The sequence below is a fragment of the Dunckerocampus dactyliophorus genome, chromosome 6 (genome assembly GCF_027744805.1).
Source record: "Dunckerocampus dactyliophorus isolate RoL2022-P2 chromosome 6, RoL_Ddac_1.1, whole genome shotgun sequence".
Lineage (NCBI taxonomy): Eukaryota > Metazoa > Chordata > Actinopteri > Syngnathiformes > Syngnathidae > Dunckerocampus > Dunckerocampus dactyliophorus.
Window position 1 is genome coordinate 9,370,072 of NC_072824.1, and position 17,163 is coordinate 9,387,234.

The following is a 17,163-nucleotide window of genomic DNA, read 5'->3' on the forward strand; positions in this document are numbered from 1 at the left end:
GCAGCAACAACTGCAATCAAGCGTTTGTGATAACTTGCAATGAGTCTCTTACAGCGCTGTGGAGGAATTTTGGCCCACTCATCTTTGCAGAAATGTTGTAATTCAGCCACATTGGAGGTTTTTCCAGCATGAAGCGCCTTTTTAAGGTCATTCCAACATCTCAATAGGATTCAGGTCAGGACTTTGACTAGGCCACTCCAAAGTCTTCATTTTGTTTTTCTTCAGCCATTCAGAGGTGGACTTGCTGGTGTGTTTTGGATCATTGTCCTGCTGCAGAACCCAAGTTGGTTTCAGCTTGAGGTCACCAACAGATGGCCAGACATTCTCCTTCAGGATTTTTTGGTAGACAGCAGAATTCATGGTTCCATTTATCACAGCAAGTGATAAACAACAGTCTTCCAGGTCCCGGAGCAGCAAAACAGGCCCAGACCATCACATTACCACCACCACATTTTACTCTTGGTATGATGTTCTTTTTCTGAAATGCGGCATTACTTTTACGCCAGATGTAATGAGACACACACCTTCCAAAATGTTCCAACTTTTGTCTCATCAGACCACAGAGTATTTTCCCAAAGGTCTTGGGGATCATCAAGATGTTTTCTGGCAACACTGAGATGAGCCTTAATGTTCTTTTTGTTCAGCAGTGGTTTTCCTCTTGGAACTCTGCCATGCAGGCCATTTTTGCCTCATGTTTTTCTTATGGTGGAGTCATGAACACTGACATTAACTGAAGCAAATGAGGTCTGCAGTTCTTTGCATGTTGTTGTGGGGTCTTTTGTGATCTCTTGGATGAGTCGTTGCTGCGCTCTTGGGGTCATTTTGGTTGGCCAGACACTGGCCAGACACTTCTGGGAACTGTTCCATGTTTACACCATTTGTGAATAATGGCTCTCACGTTGGTTCGCAGGAGTCCCAAAGCTTTAGAAATGGCTTTATAACTAGAGAAATTGAACTCGGGTGTGATAAACCACAGTTATGTTTTGACTTTTTCACATTTCTTTTTCATATTTTGCATTAAATACAGGCTTTTCTGTTGGTGTGTCATTATTTTTCATTGGTTTACGGGTCAGTTTCGGTAGAGCCCCATGACTTCTGCCTAGCAACAAGTGTAAAAGAATCCGAGCAATTGTCTTGCTTGCTGCGTCTCCTATTTTGTGAAGGTATGACGTTCCATACTGAATTATACTGTAGATGTTTGTAGTTGTCCTGCCATTTTTCCTCATAACCACTGGGTATGTGTAGTGTCGTGTACGAGTGTGAGTGTGTAGTTGAGTGAGTGGCGAGCAAAGGGTTAAAGAAGCCTGCAGCACTGCCAAGTGGAAGGCCTTCCTCTCCGCCGTCATGAGAGGCTCCTCAGCCTTTCTCGACTCTTGACGGCTGCAGCACGACTCCCTCTCAAAAGCCCGGTGAGTTTTTCATTCACATTTCCATTGCTTTTATTAGTTCAAGTAAGTTTGGTGAGTCTTGTTTTTTGCTTTGGAGAAATGTTCGTAGAAAGTGCCAAACATATTTTCTTTGTTTTTTAAATGTACTTTTTTTTTTTTTTTTACTTCATACTAACTTTCAGATACCAGTTTGTAGTAGTTAGGGTATTCATGTTTTCACATTTTTTATTTTCTTCTCTACTTGCGTTCATTTAGCAGAGCTAACCTTATGTTGTTGCACTGTACAGTTACGGGTAAATGCATTTCAATGACAAGTTTAAAAAGTACTCTGTATAGTTCTGTATTTTCCTAAACCAACACTTTTACTTATGCACCTAATTTAGTAATAAACCACATAATATTTTTTTTTTTACCAAAAAAATAAAATTACACCATTTGGCTTTATGGATTCATCATTTCAAAATGATCTAAATGCTAAATGTTGTACATAAGACATTTGTACCTAGATGCAAATTGAAAATCAAAATGTTATAAAAAGGTAATGGTACTAATGAAATTAAATACTATAATAAAGGAAGAGTATGATTTTTTTTGTGAAAAGTGACAAAAAATAAATATCTACAGCAATTTTCTGGGGCTTACATTTTTCATTTGAACTATGGAAATTACGGAAAAAAAAAATCTTAATATGTAAACATTTTTACCATGCTTTGTAAGCTGAATCATTTTTTAATATTAGCATTTAATAATATCTTCTCATACGTGTACTATGCTTACTATAGGTTGCGATTATGTTTTAAATTGTAAACATAAGTGAGCCTGTATGACATCTAACCTTTTTATAATTTTGTGGCTGGTCTAAATGAGGGGTGTTTTTTCCGATGAGGGTCACATACAGAAAAATGAAATTGGGGCCATCTTGATACATTTGATATATTAAAGATGCTAAAGCCAATCCAGCGTATGTCAATACAGTATATGCTAAGCTATCTGAACAAAACATCCACATCCTCGTTTGGTGTTATAAGTCAGTGGTCCCCAACCTTTTTTGACCCACGGACCGGCTTGTCTTCCCACAAATCTCCTGCGGACCGGGGGTGGGAGAGGTGGTTTCGTACATTATAGTGATCTAATTTACCTCATTTATGATGTGTTGTGTAAAACTAAGACATGAATAACATCAAATTAAAAGCACAAAATGAATGCCGACCCACCATCCACCAGTTCAAGTTTTTCCAGAAAGATTATTACATCGCTGTTTGACGTGTGTGATAGAAGGCAGTGCGCTAGCATGAATTAACTTGAGACAAATGTGCACATTAGCACTCAATAAGTCATCAAAACTTACCTTTATGCATTCCCACATAGTATCAGCATTTGACACCAAATATGAGGTGAAAGAAAAATGGTAAAAATACAGCAGTAGTCTATCTGTGCGGCATGAGATAAAGTTAGCACACGCGCGATGGACATGCGTCAAGTGAGACGGATGTAACAGAGAGAATCTGGCCACTTTTCAAAATAAAACATAGAAAAAATGAAATAATGGAAATTATTTTTTCTTTCTGTGTGGCCCGGTACCAAATGACCCACGGCCCGGGGTTGGGGACCACTGTTATAGGTGACAAAGCAAATTAGCGCAATATCTAATAATACATCTCATTTAAAAAATGAATTAAAAACAAGCTTTACTATAAGTGTAGTGGTTATTTAAATTGTTGATTTCTTCTTTGTCCTTCAACAGTAGACATGTCGACAAGGAAGATGGAGCGAGGCGGCCACGTCAACATCGCCATGATAGAAGACATCTGCGGCAATGGCTCGGCGGGGTCAAAGGTCGCCACCATCACTGAGCCGGCCAAGCAGCCGTGCGGCTCAACCGTGAGCTTCCACGACATCCGCTACAAAGTGCACATGAAGGGCGGCTTCCTCGGCAAAAACGCTTCAAGTCCTCGCCAGATACTGATGGACCTCAAGTTTGTTTCATTCTTTTAACTGTCTATTGTCTATTGACAAATGATTATTATGTTTGCTTGCAGATAGAGCATACACAATGGTGAATAGGCCCCTTTACATTGCCGTCTTTCTGATGGTATTAAACGTCTATAGTGTTTCCCATGGAAGAATGAATTATTTCTTTTAACTCTGTCTTAATTATATGATATTAAGCATGGTTTCTTGCATATAATCTCACTAAAGTCGTCGCCTGCCAGGGGAGCGAATTAAAACGCCGTCACATGACCCACTGCCAGGCTTGTGGTCAATCTTTTAATTCCATTTTGTACCCTCACAATATTTTTGTTTTATTTTGTCCTCTCTAAACTCTTGTTTTCATGAATCAACCAAATTTATCTTGGATCCAATTTATTGTACACACTTCAGTCAACATGTTTATATATTTTAATTATGTATTATTTATTTATATATTACATTATATAGTATATTCTTTTTTGAGATTGTATACATGTGTTGCATCAAAAAAATATGCGTTTACTCGGGGGCCATTTGCATGTCATTTTAGTGGCATGAGGTTGAAATATTAAAGAAAAAAATACATTTTTAAAGGCGTAATAGTATGAACAAACAAAACAACAAAGTTGTAATTTTTGAAAAATTAGGTTGCAGAAAAAGTTATGTTCCGAGAATAAAGTCCAAATATGGGAATAAAGTCACAATTACAAGAAGAAAGTTGAAATAGTTGGAAAATAGAAAAAAAACAAAACAGAAATTGATGTAAAAATAATATAATGTAATTTTAGTATAATTTTAGTAACAAAAAGTTGAAATATTAAAGAAAAAATAAGTTAGTTTTTAAAAGTTGTCATTAATATTATGAGAAACAACAAACAAAAGTTGTCATTTTTGGAAAAACAGGTTGGGGGAAAATTTTAATATTATGGGAATAAAATCATTATATTATGAAAAGACAATTTATGAAGTTTATTCAAATATTCGGAAAAACATTTTAAAATGGGGAAAAACGCCACCAAACTTGATACTAATAATAGGCTTTTTTACCAGTATCACAAAGCTGAGATGCAGTTTTTTCTTGAACTACATATAACTTATATCATATCTACATGGTTGCTTTACAAAATAAAAGTGGCCCTTGCATCCTTTCATTTTTAACTATGTGGCCCTCGGTGGAAAACATTTGGACACCCCTGGTGTACACCCTTGGTACAAATCCACCTCCTGCATGTTTGAATTTATTTATGTACTATCTAAAGAAAAATGCCATTTTTAATGAATTTTCTTTTTATTAATGAATGTATAATTTTTACTCTAATAATTCATTTGAAAAAAATCCAAATATTCATTAGAAAAAAATAATTAATGTAAATTCTCTACTCCTAAAAAAAATGTAAAATCATTTTGTAGTTTTGCAAAAAAATGAAGTGAAGTAGTTTCATTAGGAAACATTGCATTACCAACATACCTCAGTATGGTGCAGTGCAGTAATAATATATAATAATACCAAAGCATGCTACCGCCACAAGATTAACGATTGTAAACTATTTACTATTGTAAACTCATTTACACTATGTTCCTAATTATTATGTAAATGATATTTTATTTTTCTCTGATTTTGCTGACTAGTTTAGAGTACAATTTGAATGTCATTGAACAAACCTCCCAATGATAATGGATTTTTTTTCAAAAATAAAAACTTAAAATGCCCTGTTCCATATTATTATGCACCACAGAGTTTAAAAGCATTTCGCTGGAACCGAAAATGGTCATTTGTTGAATTTGCAGCATAAGGAGGTCATATTTACTGAAAGCACAAGCTATTTCTATCACTAACATTTTAACAGGCCAAGTTACATGTTCACATAAAATCCCTTCTTTGATATGACTTTCATATCAGGCCCCACGCATTCTTACATTGTGAGTTTTTTAAGCCGTTCTGCTTGAACTTCTTTGCAACATGTCAGAATAGCCTCCCACAGCTGCTGTTTTGTTGTGATCTTGACAATTCTCAGTAGGTTCTCTATAGGGTTGATGTCAGGAGAAAAAAAGGGGGCCAAACCATGAGTTTCTCTCCTTTCATGCCCATAACGGCCAATGACAGAGAGTTAGGTATTCTTTGCATCATGAGATGATGCAATTGTCATGCATGAAGGCCATTTTGCGACAAAAGGTATGCTTCTTCATATTGTACCATAAAAGAAAGTGGTCAGTGAGAAGCTCTACATACTTTGCTGAGGTCATTTTCACACCTTCAATGAACATAAAGGGCCTACAATGATTCCGATCCAAAACGTGACTCAGCCACCTCCTTGCTGACATCACAGCCACAGCCATACACTACTTCATCCATACGGACCGCCCTCATCAGTAAACAGGATTGTTTGAAAATTAATCTTCATATATTTGCGCTTGTGAGTATTGGTTAGGGGGGGCCAAATAGTAGGTTTATGCATAACTACAAGCCCCTGGAGGATCCTACAGCAGCTTCAAATACCTGTTTGCTGTTTTGTAATGGCTTTTTAGCTGGTGCTCTCTTGATTCAATACATTTGTCTGGCAGAAACCTTTCTCATTATGCCTTTATCAGCACAATCCCTTCTAAGTTAGCCACAAATGTCTTCACCATGCGAAAGTTTGTGTGAATTATTGAATGTTTTCATGCCTCGTCCAAGGCATCGCAATATTTGACGCTTTTTTTGTCAGCGGAGGGATCCTTTTTCTTTCCCATATTGCTTGAAATCTCTGGCATGCTTAATAATGTGGAACATCATTTTTAAGTAGTTTTCTTTTCATTGGGCTCACCTGGCAAACTAATCATGACCGTTGTCTGAGGTTGATAGCCGTAATCCCAAGAGCTCCAAGACACTATGCCATCCTTGAATTTCATTGAAAGACAAAAATTATATTTATAATATTAAAATCTCAAACTAAAAGCTCAAACTTACTCAACCTGTCATTGTCAATGCTACATACTGTCTTTGTAAAGCTTATAAACTTGCAATAATTTGCAATAAATGAACAAATAAAGGCTGTAGTAGCTCACTGCCGCTAGCATTAGAAATGGTCACTATTTATTGAAATTGGCCGTCTATCAAAGTTATGCACACTTGGTAATTAAATCTAATTTACATTTATTGGGGAGGTGGAAGGCAACTGTATAGACAGCAGCTGCCTGACAGTGTAAGGCAGTATGTTTGATGCTGTTCTTGTATTGGATCGCAGCACACTGTGCAGTTATAGCTAATGTTTTGCCATTAAAATGTATTGTTTTTGTTTTGTCCACAGCGGCATCATGAGGCCGGGCCTGAACGCAATTCTTGGGCCAACCGGCAGCGGGAAATCATCGTGAGTGCATCCACCCTAAAAATTTCGCACAAATGTCCACACAACAGTTGATATTTTTCCTTTTTTTTTTTTTGCTTTCGCAAAGTTTCTTGGATATTCTCGCTGCGAGGAAGGATCCCTCTGGTCTCTCGGGAGAAGTTTTAATCGACGGAGCGCCACAACCGCCAAACTTCAAGTGCCTTTCGGGATACGTAGTTCAGGTGCGTGTTATGTCACTCTGTTAACTAAGTGGTTCTTTTGTAAGTATGGATGGCCGTTTCCTTAATTTTCTTTATTTTTAAATATTATTGAATGTTCTGAACTCCTGTTTCCATGCTGCTTGGCAAAGTTGTGCCATTGTGGAGTTCTTCGCATAGGTGACGTCATATTGAGAGCAAACTACAGTAGTTAAGACTGAATCAACGGTGCCTCTGCTATGTTTTAAGGCTCTAAACCCCCTCACCATACACTTTATACACTTTTCTCACGCAGGCAATAACATTTTCTCACATTTCTCTCTTGTTTAAACACTCTCAAAACAGTTCAAACCTTCATTTGAATGATCAGCACGAGAAATGATCACACATATTTCACTCCTGTGTCGGTGCAATTCTTCCTGGCGCCGTTCTGCTGTAGCGTTTTTGTATCCTTGTTAAAACACATTGCTGCAGACGAACCGAAGATTCATTTACAAGCTTGCGAGCAAGCCAGCTAGCAATGACACAGCAGACATGGCAGGACGGCACGAAGGAGATTCATTGGCAATGGTCTACAGCCAATCAGGACGCAGAAAACAATGGGCAGTGCAGACAGACGAGAGAGGGAAGAGAGAGACACTCAACTTCCCCCAATGCAATTCTTCTTTAAGGGCCGGGCTTGGCCTGTAACAGCGTTTATAGGCTGTAATTAAAAAAAAGAAGCACTAAAAAAAATCTTCGCCTACAATAACAATGTCGCTGTAGCTTGGTTAATGTGCAGGTCACATTATGTAAATGGGGCGTTGTTGGCACTTATTGGAGGTTTTTTCAGAAGACTCTCTTGGCGGAATAGGTGTGTCCCATTACGTGCATTCCTAGCTGCCACTTTTTATCTGTTTTGATATCTTTAGGACTCACAGAAAAGAAAAATACGTGTGTTCATGTCTCACAAAAGGATTGTGGATGATGGGCAAAAGTCTCCAAAAAGTGCAGTTTTTCTTGAATGTGCACAACTGAATTTAAAATGCATTTAATAACTTTGAGAGGCATATCATATCAGAGGTATCAAAGATAGGCATTTTTGTAGGTGCGACCATTATTCACATTTTCCGCATGAATAGCGGGGATCGGGATGGACTGTAATCACCAATTTCATACAATCAACAGACTTTTTATCAATTAATTAGGGGTGTCACAAGACACTCAGGTCACCAGACAAGACGATACACGAGATTGGGTCTCCAAGACGAGATTTTAACATTGGTTTTAAGAAATCCATTTAAAAAATATATGACAATCTACTAATTTCATTTCTACTACGTTACCTTGCATTGCTCCTCATGAGGCTACACTTTTCTGCAGTTTTTTTACACACTCTGTGTGTATGCTAGCTTCCCCGCCTCCACCCACGGAGACATGGAGACTGTATGATGTATGATGTTCCATGGAACAACTGTGCCAAGGTCCTGATACCAATGCACAGAGTGGATCCTCTTCCAGTCTGTTTGAATGCAGGAGATGACAATACAGACACGCATGCACATGGCAATATATTGAGGCCGGAAAATGATTTGAGTTCATTTTCATTTATTGTGTGATGATTCAATTTATTTATTATCATCCCAGTCCTTGTGCCCTCGAGATTCTGAACGAGAAAGCTTGTCACATTTTCATCTCAATCTAAGATCCTGTGGCAGGAGATCTTGTGACACCCCTACAATTAATTCATTATTAATCCCATCCCTATTTGCTAGTATTAAAAATATAATATGCACGCTTGACTGTCATAATACCTGATCTTTGACCTTGACTACTCTTTACCCTCACCTACCTCCTGGCCACTGTGGACCCTCTACAGTTTGCATACCGCCAGAACCGGTCCACGGATGATGCAGTCAACACTGCCATCCACACAGCCCTTTCGCACCTACAAGGCCAGGACACATATGTCAGAATGCTATTTATAGACTATAGCTCTGCTTTTAACACAGTCAGCCCCCACAAACTCACAAATAAGCTCCTCACACTTGGCCTGTCTCCCTCCCTCTGTAACTGGGTGTTTAACTTTCTAACAGGCAGGCCCCAGTCAGTCAGAGTCCACAATCGCACATTCAGCTCAAGAATTGTGAGCACTGGGACCCCACAGGGGTGTGTGCTGAGTCCGCTCCTCTACACGCTCTTCACCTACGATTGCGTGGCCTCCCAGAACAACACCAGCATCATTAAATTTGCGGATGACACTACAGTCATCGGCCTGATCACTCATTTATTTAATTATTTATTTATTTGTATTAATGTCTCTTCTGTTGTTGTTGCTTAATTTATTGGTATTAATGTTTCTTCTGTTCTTATTCATTTTCTTGTGTTTTCTTTCTTTCTTTTTTTGGGAGAATGAACAGAACAAGAATTTCATTGCCTAGTATAACTACCTGTTTTACTATGCATATAACAATAAAACTCTTGAATCTCTTGAATCCACCAGGAGGACGTGGTTATGGGTACGCTAACGGTGAGGGAGAATCTACGTTTCTCGGCAGCCTTGCGTCTACCCAACTATGTGTCGGAGAGCGAAAAAGAGGCCCGTGTCAATCACCTCATCGCAGAACTGAGCCTCTCTAAGGTGGCCGACTGCAAGGTGAAGCATTGTAGCCACATACCAGTTTTGAAACTATTAACTAATATTTAGGGGCAGTTTTTATTTGACTGCTCCATCTTGGCAGGTGGGCACTCAGTTGACTCGAGGGATCTCAGGAGGCGAAAGGAAGCGGACCAACATCGGAATGGAGCTCATCATCGATCCTCCCGTTCTGTTCCTGGACGAGCCCACCACAGGCCTGGACGCTAGCACGGCTAACTCTGTCTTGCTGCTGCTCCGAAGGTAAAAGATTCATCGCAGTACCGTGCGAAAGTCTGAAAATGTGTCTAAACATGCACCCCTACAGTGTTGTCTGCGCCGTTATTTTTCTGACAAATATACCAAATGGTGGTGCTGTTATTAAACCCCAAGTTTGACCCCCATAAGTCAGATTGACTTCACAGCTGTATACATCATCCGTGTTGTGTGCTAGTGGTTACGTAAGACCTTAGCACAATGCTGTACTTCTAAGTGGACTCCACATGTCTCATTCCAGGATGGCCAACCAAGGGAGAACCATCATCATGTCCATCCATCAGCCTCGCTACTCCATCTACAGGCTTTTTGACTCGCTCACCTTGCTGGTTGGTGGCAAGATGGTGTACCATGGACCGGCGCCAAACGCTTTGGATTACTTCGCCAATATTGGTGATACAATTTACTTACTTGAAATCAACACATTTACATTCCTGCAGACATTGGAGCGTGAATGCTGAGACGGTGTTGCAATAGCCATCTCCATAGATAGACACCAGGGAGATTAACTCCAAGGGGAAAACTTGTAGTTTGTAAATGAAATTCAATGAAGAGTCCCTCTCTACATCACTGTTCGAACATCATGCCCTCACTATATCATGTTTTTAAAAAAATGTATTAAATACTGCCCGCTGTTTTGTGGTTGAATACGGCCTATTATTAATTTTTAAAAACGGCATATTTAATCAAATTGTAGTTATTCTTAAGCATTTTCAATCATAAAAATAGCTAAATGAACTAACTACCATCCGTCTAACTACTGTCTTTATCCATCCATCCATTTTCTATGCCGCTAATCCTCACTAGGGTCGCATATATCCCAGCTGACTTTAGGCGAGAGGCGGGGTACACCCTGGACTGGTCGCCAGCCAATAGCCGGGCACATACAGACAAACAACCATTCACACTCACATTCATACCTATGGACAATTTAGAGTCTCCACTTAACCTAACATACACGTTTTTGGAATGTGGGAAGAAGCGAGAAAACCCACGCACATGGGGAGAACATGCACTACACACTACTACAAACTACACACAGGAATGCCCAACGAAGATTCGGATCCTGATCTTTCCGACCTTCTGACTGTGTGGCCAACATGCTAACTAGGCCACTGTGCGGCCATTAACTAATAACTAAAATACAAATACAAGGCAGAAGAAGCATTCTAATTATAATCACTAAGGTCCTGTAGGGAATGCATTTATTGCAACACACAACAGCAGGAGTTTTATTTACGTCTTAAATGGCTTAATTACTCTTATTTTGTCTACTATATTGGGTAATACAAGTGTAAAGCCGTTTAAAGCTGGCACAGGAAGTACGCTGTCCAGAAAAAACAACAAGGAACTGCTAACGTGTGAGTCAATGTTATCTTATTTATGTCTATTATGTTTTATTTCCTCTGATTATATCTACTATATTGTACTGTATGGGTGTTATTTCATGTCTAGGAAGCTCTAATAATGTTATAAACCGTATTTGGAAGATCATAAACAGGTTTTCTATGCCATAACTACGAAAATATTCCATTTATTAATATTGAATCCTACTTGGCGGAAATTCATTGATCGCAGCTACGTATACTATAATCTTTAGTGACACCAGTCCTGGAACTTTTCTGACGCACCTCGTATATCATGTTTTTGTTCGATGACCGGGCCACTACTCCAAAAGCTTTCATAGCTTTCAGTTGTTTTTGTGTAACCCTGGTCTCTAACAAATGAATATAACAAGATATAAATATGACAAACTGCAAAAATACAAGAACACCACCAGTGGCTAGCATATGTTATGTTACGTGGTTTACAAAAACAGATTTAACAAAAAAGTTTATATTTGTACAGAGTTAAACTGAATAAAAATTAGCATAAATTTTGGTTCAGCCAGAAAAATGTGACTGGTCACTCATGGCTGTCGAGTATTCACGTACTGTACATGACTGTAGCGCACACACAAAAGCAATCTCAGAGAGGCAATCAACAATTTGCAGTCACGATGTTGTTATGATAGGGCTATACAGTTTAATTTTAGTAGCTAAACTTTGTCAAATCACTATCATTAGCTGACAAAAAGCAACTACAGTACTTTCCGCTGTATAAGACGCCACTTTTTTGTCACGCTTTGGACCCTGCGGTTTAAACAGTGATGAGGCTAATTTATGGTCACATTCTAGTCTTGCGACATCTCATATACTTTAGAACAGCCATGTTGGGGTTCATGCACACACCCTCCTCATGTAAAACACACGAAGAAATGCAGTATGATGGAGCTTTCAAGTTAAAGGCGATCGATCCAGCAACTTTGATGCAATTTTGCCATCGTGGAGCAGTGTCAAAAAATCCACTGTCACCAACGGTTTTCGAAAGGATAGACTGCATGATGAAGAGGACAGCACTAATTTGCCTCAAGATGAAAGTGACACAGAGGGCGACAACATAAGAGAGGGGGGCAAAGTGTATGATGAAGGAATTATGTGGCTGGAGGAAGATGAAGACAGCGATCAATTACTTTTCTGGTAGGCTATTGTCTGGTAGGCTACTGTTTAATTAGTCCTGTTACACTCACTGTTAGGCACTATTTGCAAAAACACATTTATTTAATTAAAAGCTAAAAAACCTTTCTGTGTAACATCGTTCTGTGTACTAAATGTTACAACATGGACACCTGTAGCTTATAGACAGATGTGGCCTGTATGTGTACAAAATCTTTTTTTCCTCTTTAAATTTACGGGGTGTGACTTATATTCTGGTGCGCTTAATAGTCCGGAAATTACGGTCATGCGTGTGTTATGTAGGGCGTAGCTTACGTACTCAAAACAGGAAAAGGGCCAATGCAGTACGCTCAAAAGTTAGAGAGACGCTCTCTGCGACATACAGCAGCTTTAAATGTAATGCAAAGAAACATAAAATAGTAATGAGTATAAGCAAGCAGAAAGACATATTTGCCTTTGTCTTTCAGGATATTCTTGTGAACCCCACAACAACCCGGCTGACTTCTTCCTGGATGTGATCAGTGGAGACTTCACCATCAGCAGCATGTCCAAAGTCAACATTTCTGAAGGTGTGTTCATGTCAGGATCATTCTTTCAAATCAATTACAATTGTTACACTAAAAACGTATAGCTGGGATCCATACTGTTTTATCATAGCATTAATGGGCTTGTGTCACGTCCAGATTTGGACTTTGAGGAGCTGAGCAGCTGCAGGCAGAGTATGGAGGAGCGGCTGGTGGAGGAGTACAAGAACAGCAGCTACTGCAGCGACACGCGCAGCCAGCTGGAGCGCATTGTGCAGGACAAGCATTGCTCCTCGCGGCCCAAATCCCGCACCGTCACCTATAACAGCTCGTTTTGCCACCAGCTGCGTTGGGTGCTTCACAGAACCTTCCAGAACCTTATGTTGAACCCACAAACATCCGTGGCACAGGTATAAACCTCCACCTACTCTGTCCTAAGCAACTGAACATACACATTTTCGTAAACACTGCTGTTCCTTCTCTATAGCCTTTCTTCCTGGTTTTTGGGAATGCGTCGCTACATTGAAGAAGTAGTCAATGATCACACAATTTGAAAGGTTTTCAATTTGTATTGAAAAATACAAGCAATAGTATATTTGGTTAAAGCGCTGGACTCCAGCATTAGTGAGGAAGCTCGAAGAAGAGCCCAGAATGAAAGTACAGTCCAGGGTGTACCCCGCCTCTCGCCCGAAGTCAGCTGGGATAGGCTCCAGCATACCTGCGACCCTACTTAGGGTAAGCAGCATAGAAAATGGATAGATGGATAACGACAATTCAGAGACTTGATTAAACCTAAGGTACATTTTCGTAAACATTAAAGAGAAGAGTCGACCATGAACAAAACCTTACCCACAGACGACACAGATGTTTAACTGATGTCATTCACTCACAGGGTTCAGTAGTGTTGCTGTATCACCGCTAAAAAACCTGCGTCAGTGCCCTCATGATCATCATCATGATCTTCATGATCTTAAGGCACAGACGACTCTTTGGAGGGGTCAACCTGCTCAAAGCTTTGAGAAGTCTCCTCACTTTAAGAATTATTAACAGCAAATTGGGCCCAGATAAATCCCAATAATCCCACAAGTGGGGATCTGGACGGCGTGGCCGCCATAATCGGCTTTGGTGACTGTTGTGACCCGACTCTTGCCTCCTTCAGGCCAGGATCTGAACTGATATCATATCTGGGCCCGGATGTCCCCACCCCCGATGGCCACGGTGTGAGGCGCGTCACATGACGGTGTCACGACCCATCACTCCAACGGCCTGCTTGCGCATGAGCTGGCGGGGTTGAACCTTATTAGCTGATCCGTTCACCCTGGGAACCGCTTAGTTCTGTCATAATGTGTAAATTGTTGGGATTAAAACATGTGCCCTTATTCACTTTTCTCACTCTCTGCTGTCAATCCCCCATTCCCCCTCGCCGCCGGCTTTCTCTGATGGGGGGAAAAAGTGTCCACTTGACCCCTGAGCCTTTAATGCTCTGACTATTTGTACAAAGTTGCAATTGGATAAATGCATGAACTCACAGCTATAATATGAAACCTCCTGCAATCCCAAAGACACGATATTCCGGAAAAAAAACCTTGTCTGAATGTGCCCGGTTCTGTCTGTGCAGGTGGGGGTCCACATTTTCCTAGCTCTCATTGTGGGGGCCATTTTCTTCAGGGTCAAAGACGATCAGAGTGGCATCCAGAACAGGTAGGAGGAACATTACTTCAGCACAAGTTAGTAGGATGCATTTATGCAAACAATTTGTTGTCTTCTATACGGACCAAACATTTTCATAGCATCAAGGACAATTTCGTCTTCAACAAAACTAATATACACATTTAAGTGAATGTTGAAGACAATTTTGAGTGGTCAACCAACTTAACACGTTCATAAACATAGTACCAAGCATAATTGCAATCTCCCAATGAACAGATCATACATGTTTTTGTAAACACCGAAGACAATTAAGTCGTTGAAGAATCTAACAAACACATTTTCATGACATCATCGACAATTTATTCTCCGGCAAAACTAACATGAGCATTTCTGTAAACGCTGAAGACAATTTCAAGTCTTCTACGAGGCTAACATTTTCAGAATCATGGTACCAAACATATTTTGAGTCTTCAAATAACCTAGCGTACTTGTTTTTGGAAACAGAGGACTATTTACAGTCTTGGATGAACCTAACATTTTTGTAACATCATTTAAGTTTAAACTGCAACAAAGGTAACATTTACATAACCAATTTAGAGACTTCTGCGAACTTTTTGTAAACATAATAATATTTTCATATTTTGAGTCTTTCAATAAATCCAACATATGTGCAATAGAAGAATATAAGAGAATTTATATTCTTGGATGAATCTAACATATGCATTTTCATAATATTATAGACAATTTAGTCTCTGACAAAACTAATGTAAGCATTCCTATAAATGTTGAGGACAATTTAGTCTATGACAAAAGTAACATTTCCATCAACAAATTAGTCTTCTACAAACTTTTCATAAACATGACACCTAACATATTTTGTGCCTTCAAAGAACCTGACGTACATGTTTTCGTAAAACCCTGTAGACAATTTAGAAGCTTTGGAAGCAATTTAGTCTGCGACAAATGTTACATTTACGTAAACATTTTAGACTCTTCTACGAATTTAACATTTTCATAAACACATCACCTAACATATTTTGAGCCTTCGAAGAAGCTAATGTACATGTTTATGTAAAAACTTTGTAGTAGCTTTAGAAAAAATGTATACTCTGACAAAAGTAACATTTACGTAAACATTTTAGAGTCTTCTATGAACATACTATTTTCATACAACCATGTAGACAGTTTAGAAACTTTCGAAGCAATTTAGTCTGCAACAAAAGTAATATTTCTGTAAACATTTTAGTCATCTACGAATTTAACATTTTTGTAAACATGACACCTAACTTATTTTGACCCTTCAAAGAAGCCAATGTACATGTTTTTGTAAAACCTAGTAGTAGCTTTAGAGGCAATGTAGTCTGCACCAAAAGTAACATTTTCATAAACATTTCTGAGTGTGTATGAACGTAACATTTTTGTAAATATTACACTTAAGATATTTTGAGTCTTCAAAGAAGCTCACGTACATGTTTTTGTAAAACCTTATAGACAATTTAGAAGCTTTCCAATTTAGTCTGCCAGAAAAGTAACATTTACGTAAACATTTTCGAGTCTTACACAAACATTTTCGTAAAACCTTGTAGACAATTTAGAAGATTTAGAAGCAGTTCAGTCTGCAACAAAAGTAACATTTACATAAACATTTTAGCCATCTATGAATTTAACATTTTCGTAAACATGGCACCTAACATATTTTGAGCCTTCAAACAACCTAACATACATGTTTTTGTAAAACCTAGTCGTATCTTTAGAAGCAATGTAGTCTGCACCAATAGAAACATTTACATAAACAATTTAGAGTGTTCTACGAACATAACATTTTCGTAAATATAGCACCTAAGATATTTTGAGTCTGTACATGTACCAGTACATGCTTTTGTAAAACCTTGTTGACAATTTAGAAACTTTAGAAGCAATTTAGTCCGCAAGAAAAGTAACATTTATGTAAACATTTTAGTCATCTACGAACTTAACATTTTCATAAACATGCCACCTAACATATTTTGAGCCTTCAAAGCACCTAACGTACATGTTTTTGTAAAACCTTGTAGTAGCTTTAGAAACTATTTAGTCTGCGACAAAAGTAACATTCACGTAAACATTTTAGAGTCTTTTTTTTAATGAACTTAACATTTTCGTAAAACCTTGTAGACAATTTAGCTTTAGCTTCCGAAGCAACTTAGTCTGCGACAAAAGTGACATTTACGTCAACATTTTCAAGTCTTCTACAAACATTTTCTTAAAACCTTGTAGACAAGAAGCTTAAGAAGGTTTGACGAACCAGACATTTCTGTAGCATCAAAGACAATTTAGTCTGCCACAAAAGTAACATCTGGCCAGGTTACCAGGAAGTTAGCCAGCCTACTAAGGGTGCCAGACATGAGGGATATCTGTCTTTAAAGACTTAAGACGTAATATTTTACAGTAATTATAGAGCAGATAGAAGCACATCAACCTCAGTGGTCTCCTTCTTCTTCTTTCTGCTTGAGTGGAACATAAGGACCTAATGTCATTAAATTCATGGCCAATATGGCAGACACCACTGGGTCCCTTGCTGATGGCTGGGGGGTGTGAGGGTCAAACAGCAGGGGTCACAGAGTGGAAAGAGGCCTCACCTCGGTGGCAAACGACTTTATGATGTACTTTCAGAATGGGGGCGCTCTTCTTCATCACCACCAACCAGTGTTTCAGCACAGTGTCGGCGGCCGAGCTCTTCATC

General features: G+C 39.0%; 1 protein-coding gene across 2 annotated transcripts in view; it reads left to right on the forward strand.

The window, feature by feature from the left end:
• The first annotated feature begins 1,352 nt into the window (after positions 1-1,352).
• abcg2d (ATP-binding cassette, sub-family G (WHITE), member 2d) overlaps positions 1,353-17,163 on the forward strand; it is a 22,097-nt gene continuing 6,286 nt past the window's right edge. The window contains exons 1-11 of one of the 2 annotated variants that reach the window (XM_054778561.1): positions 1,353-1,409; positions 3,133-3,364; positions 6,647-6,706; positions 6,792-6,906; positions 9,365-9,517; positions 9,603-9,760; positions 10,014-10,165; positions 12,735-12,836; positions 12,951-13,201; positions 14,410-14,492; positions 17,094-17,163. The exon at positions 17,094-17,163 is cut by the window's right edge and continues 20 nt beyond it. In XM_054778561.1, coding sequence (XP_054634536.1) covers positions 3,138-3,364; positions 6,647-6,706; positions 6,792-6,906; positions 9,365-9,517; positions 9,603-9,760; positions 10,014-10,165; positions 12,735-12,836; positions 12,951-13,201; positions 14,410-14,492; positions 17,094-17,163 — 1,371 coding nt within the window. In that variant the 5' untranslated portion in view covers positions 1,353-1,409; positions 3,133-3,137. The remainder of the gene's footprint in view (positions 1,410-3,132; positions 3,365-6,646; positions 6,707-6,791; positions 6,907-9,364; positions 9,518-9,602; positions 9,761-10,013; positions 10,166-12,734; positions 12,837-12,950; positions 13,202-14,409; positions 14,493-17,093) is intronic. The other variant, XM_054778562.1, reaches the window with a different exon arrangement.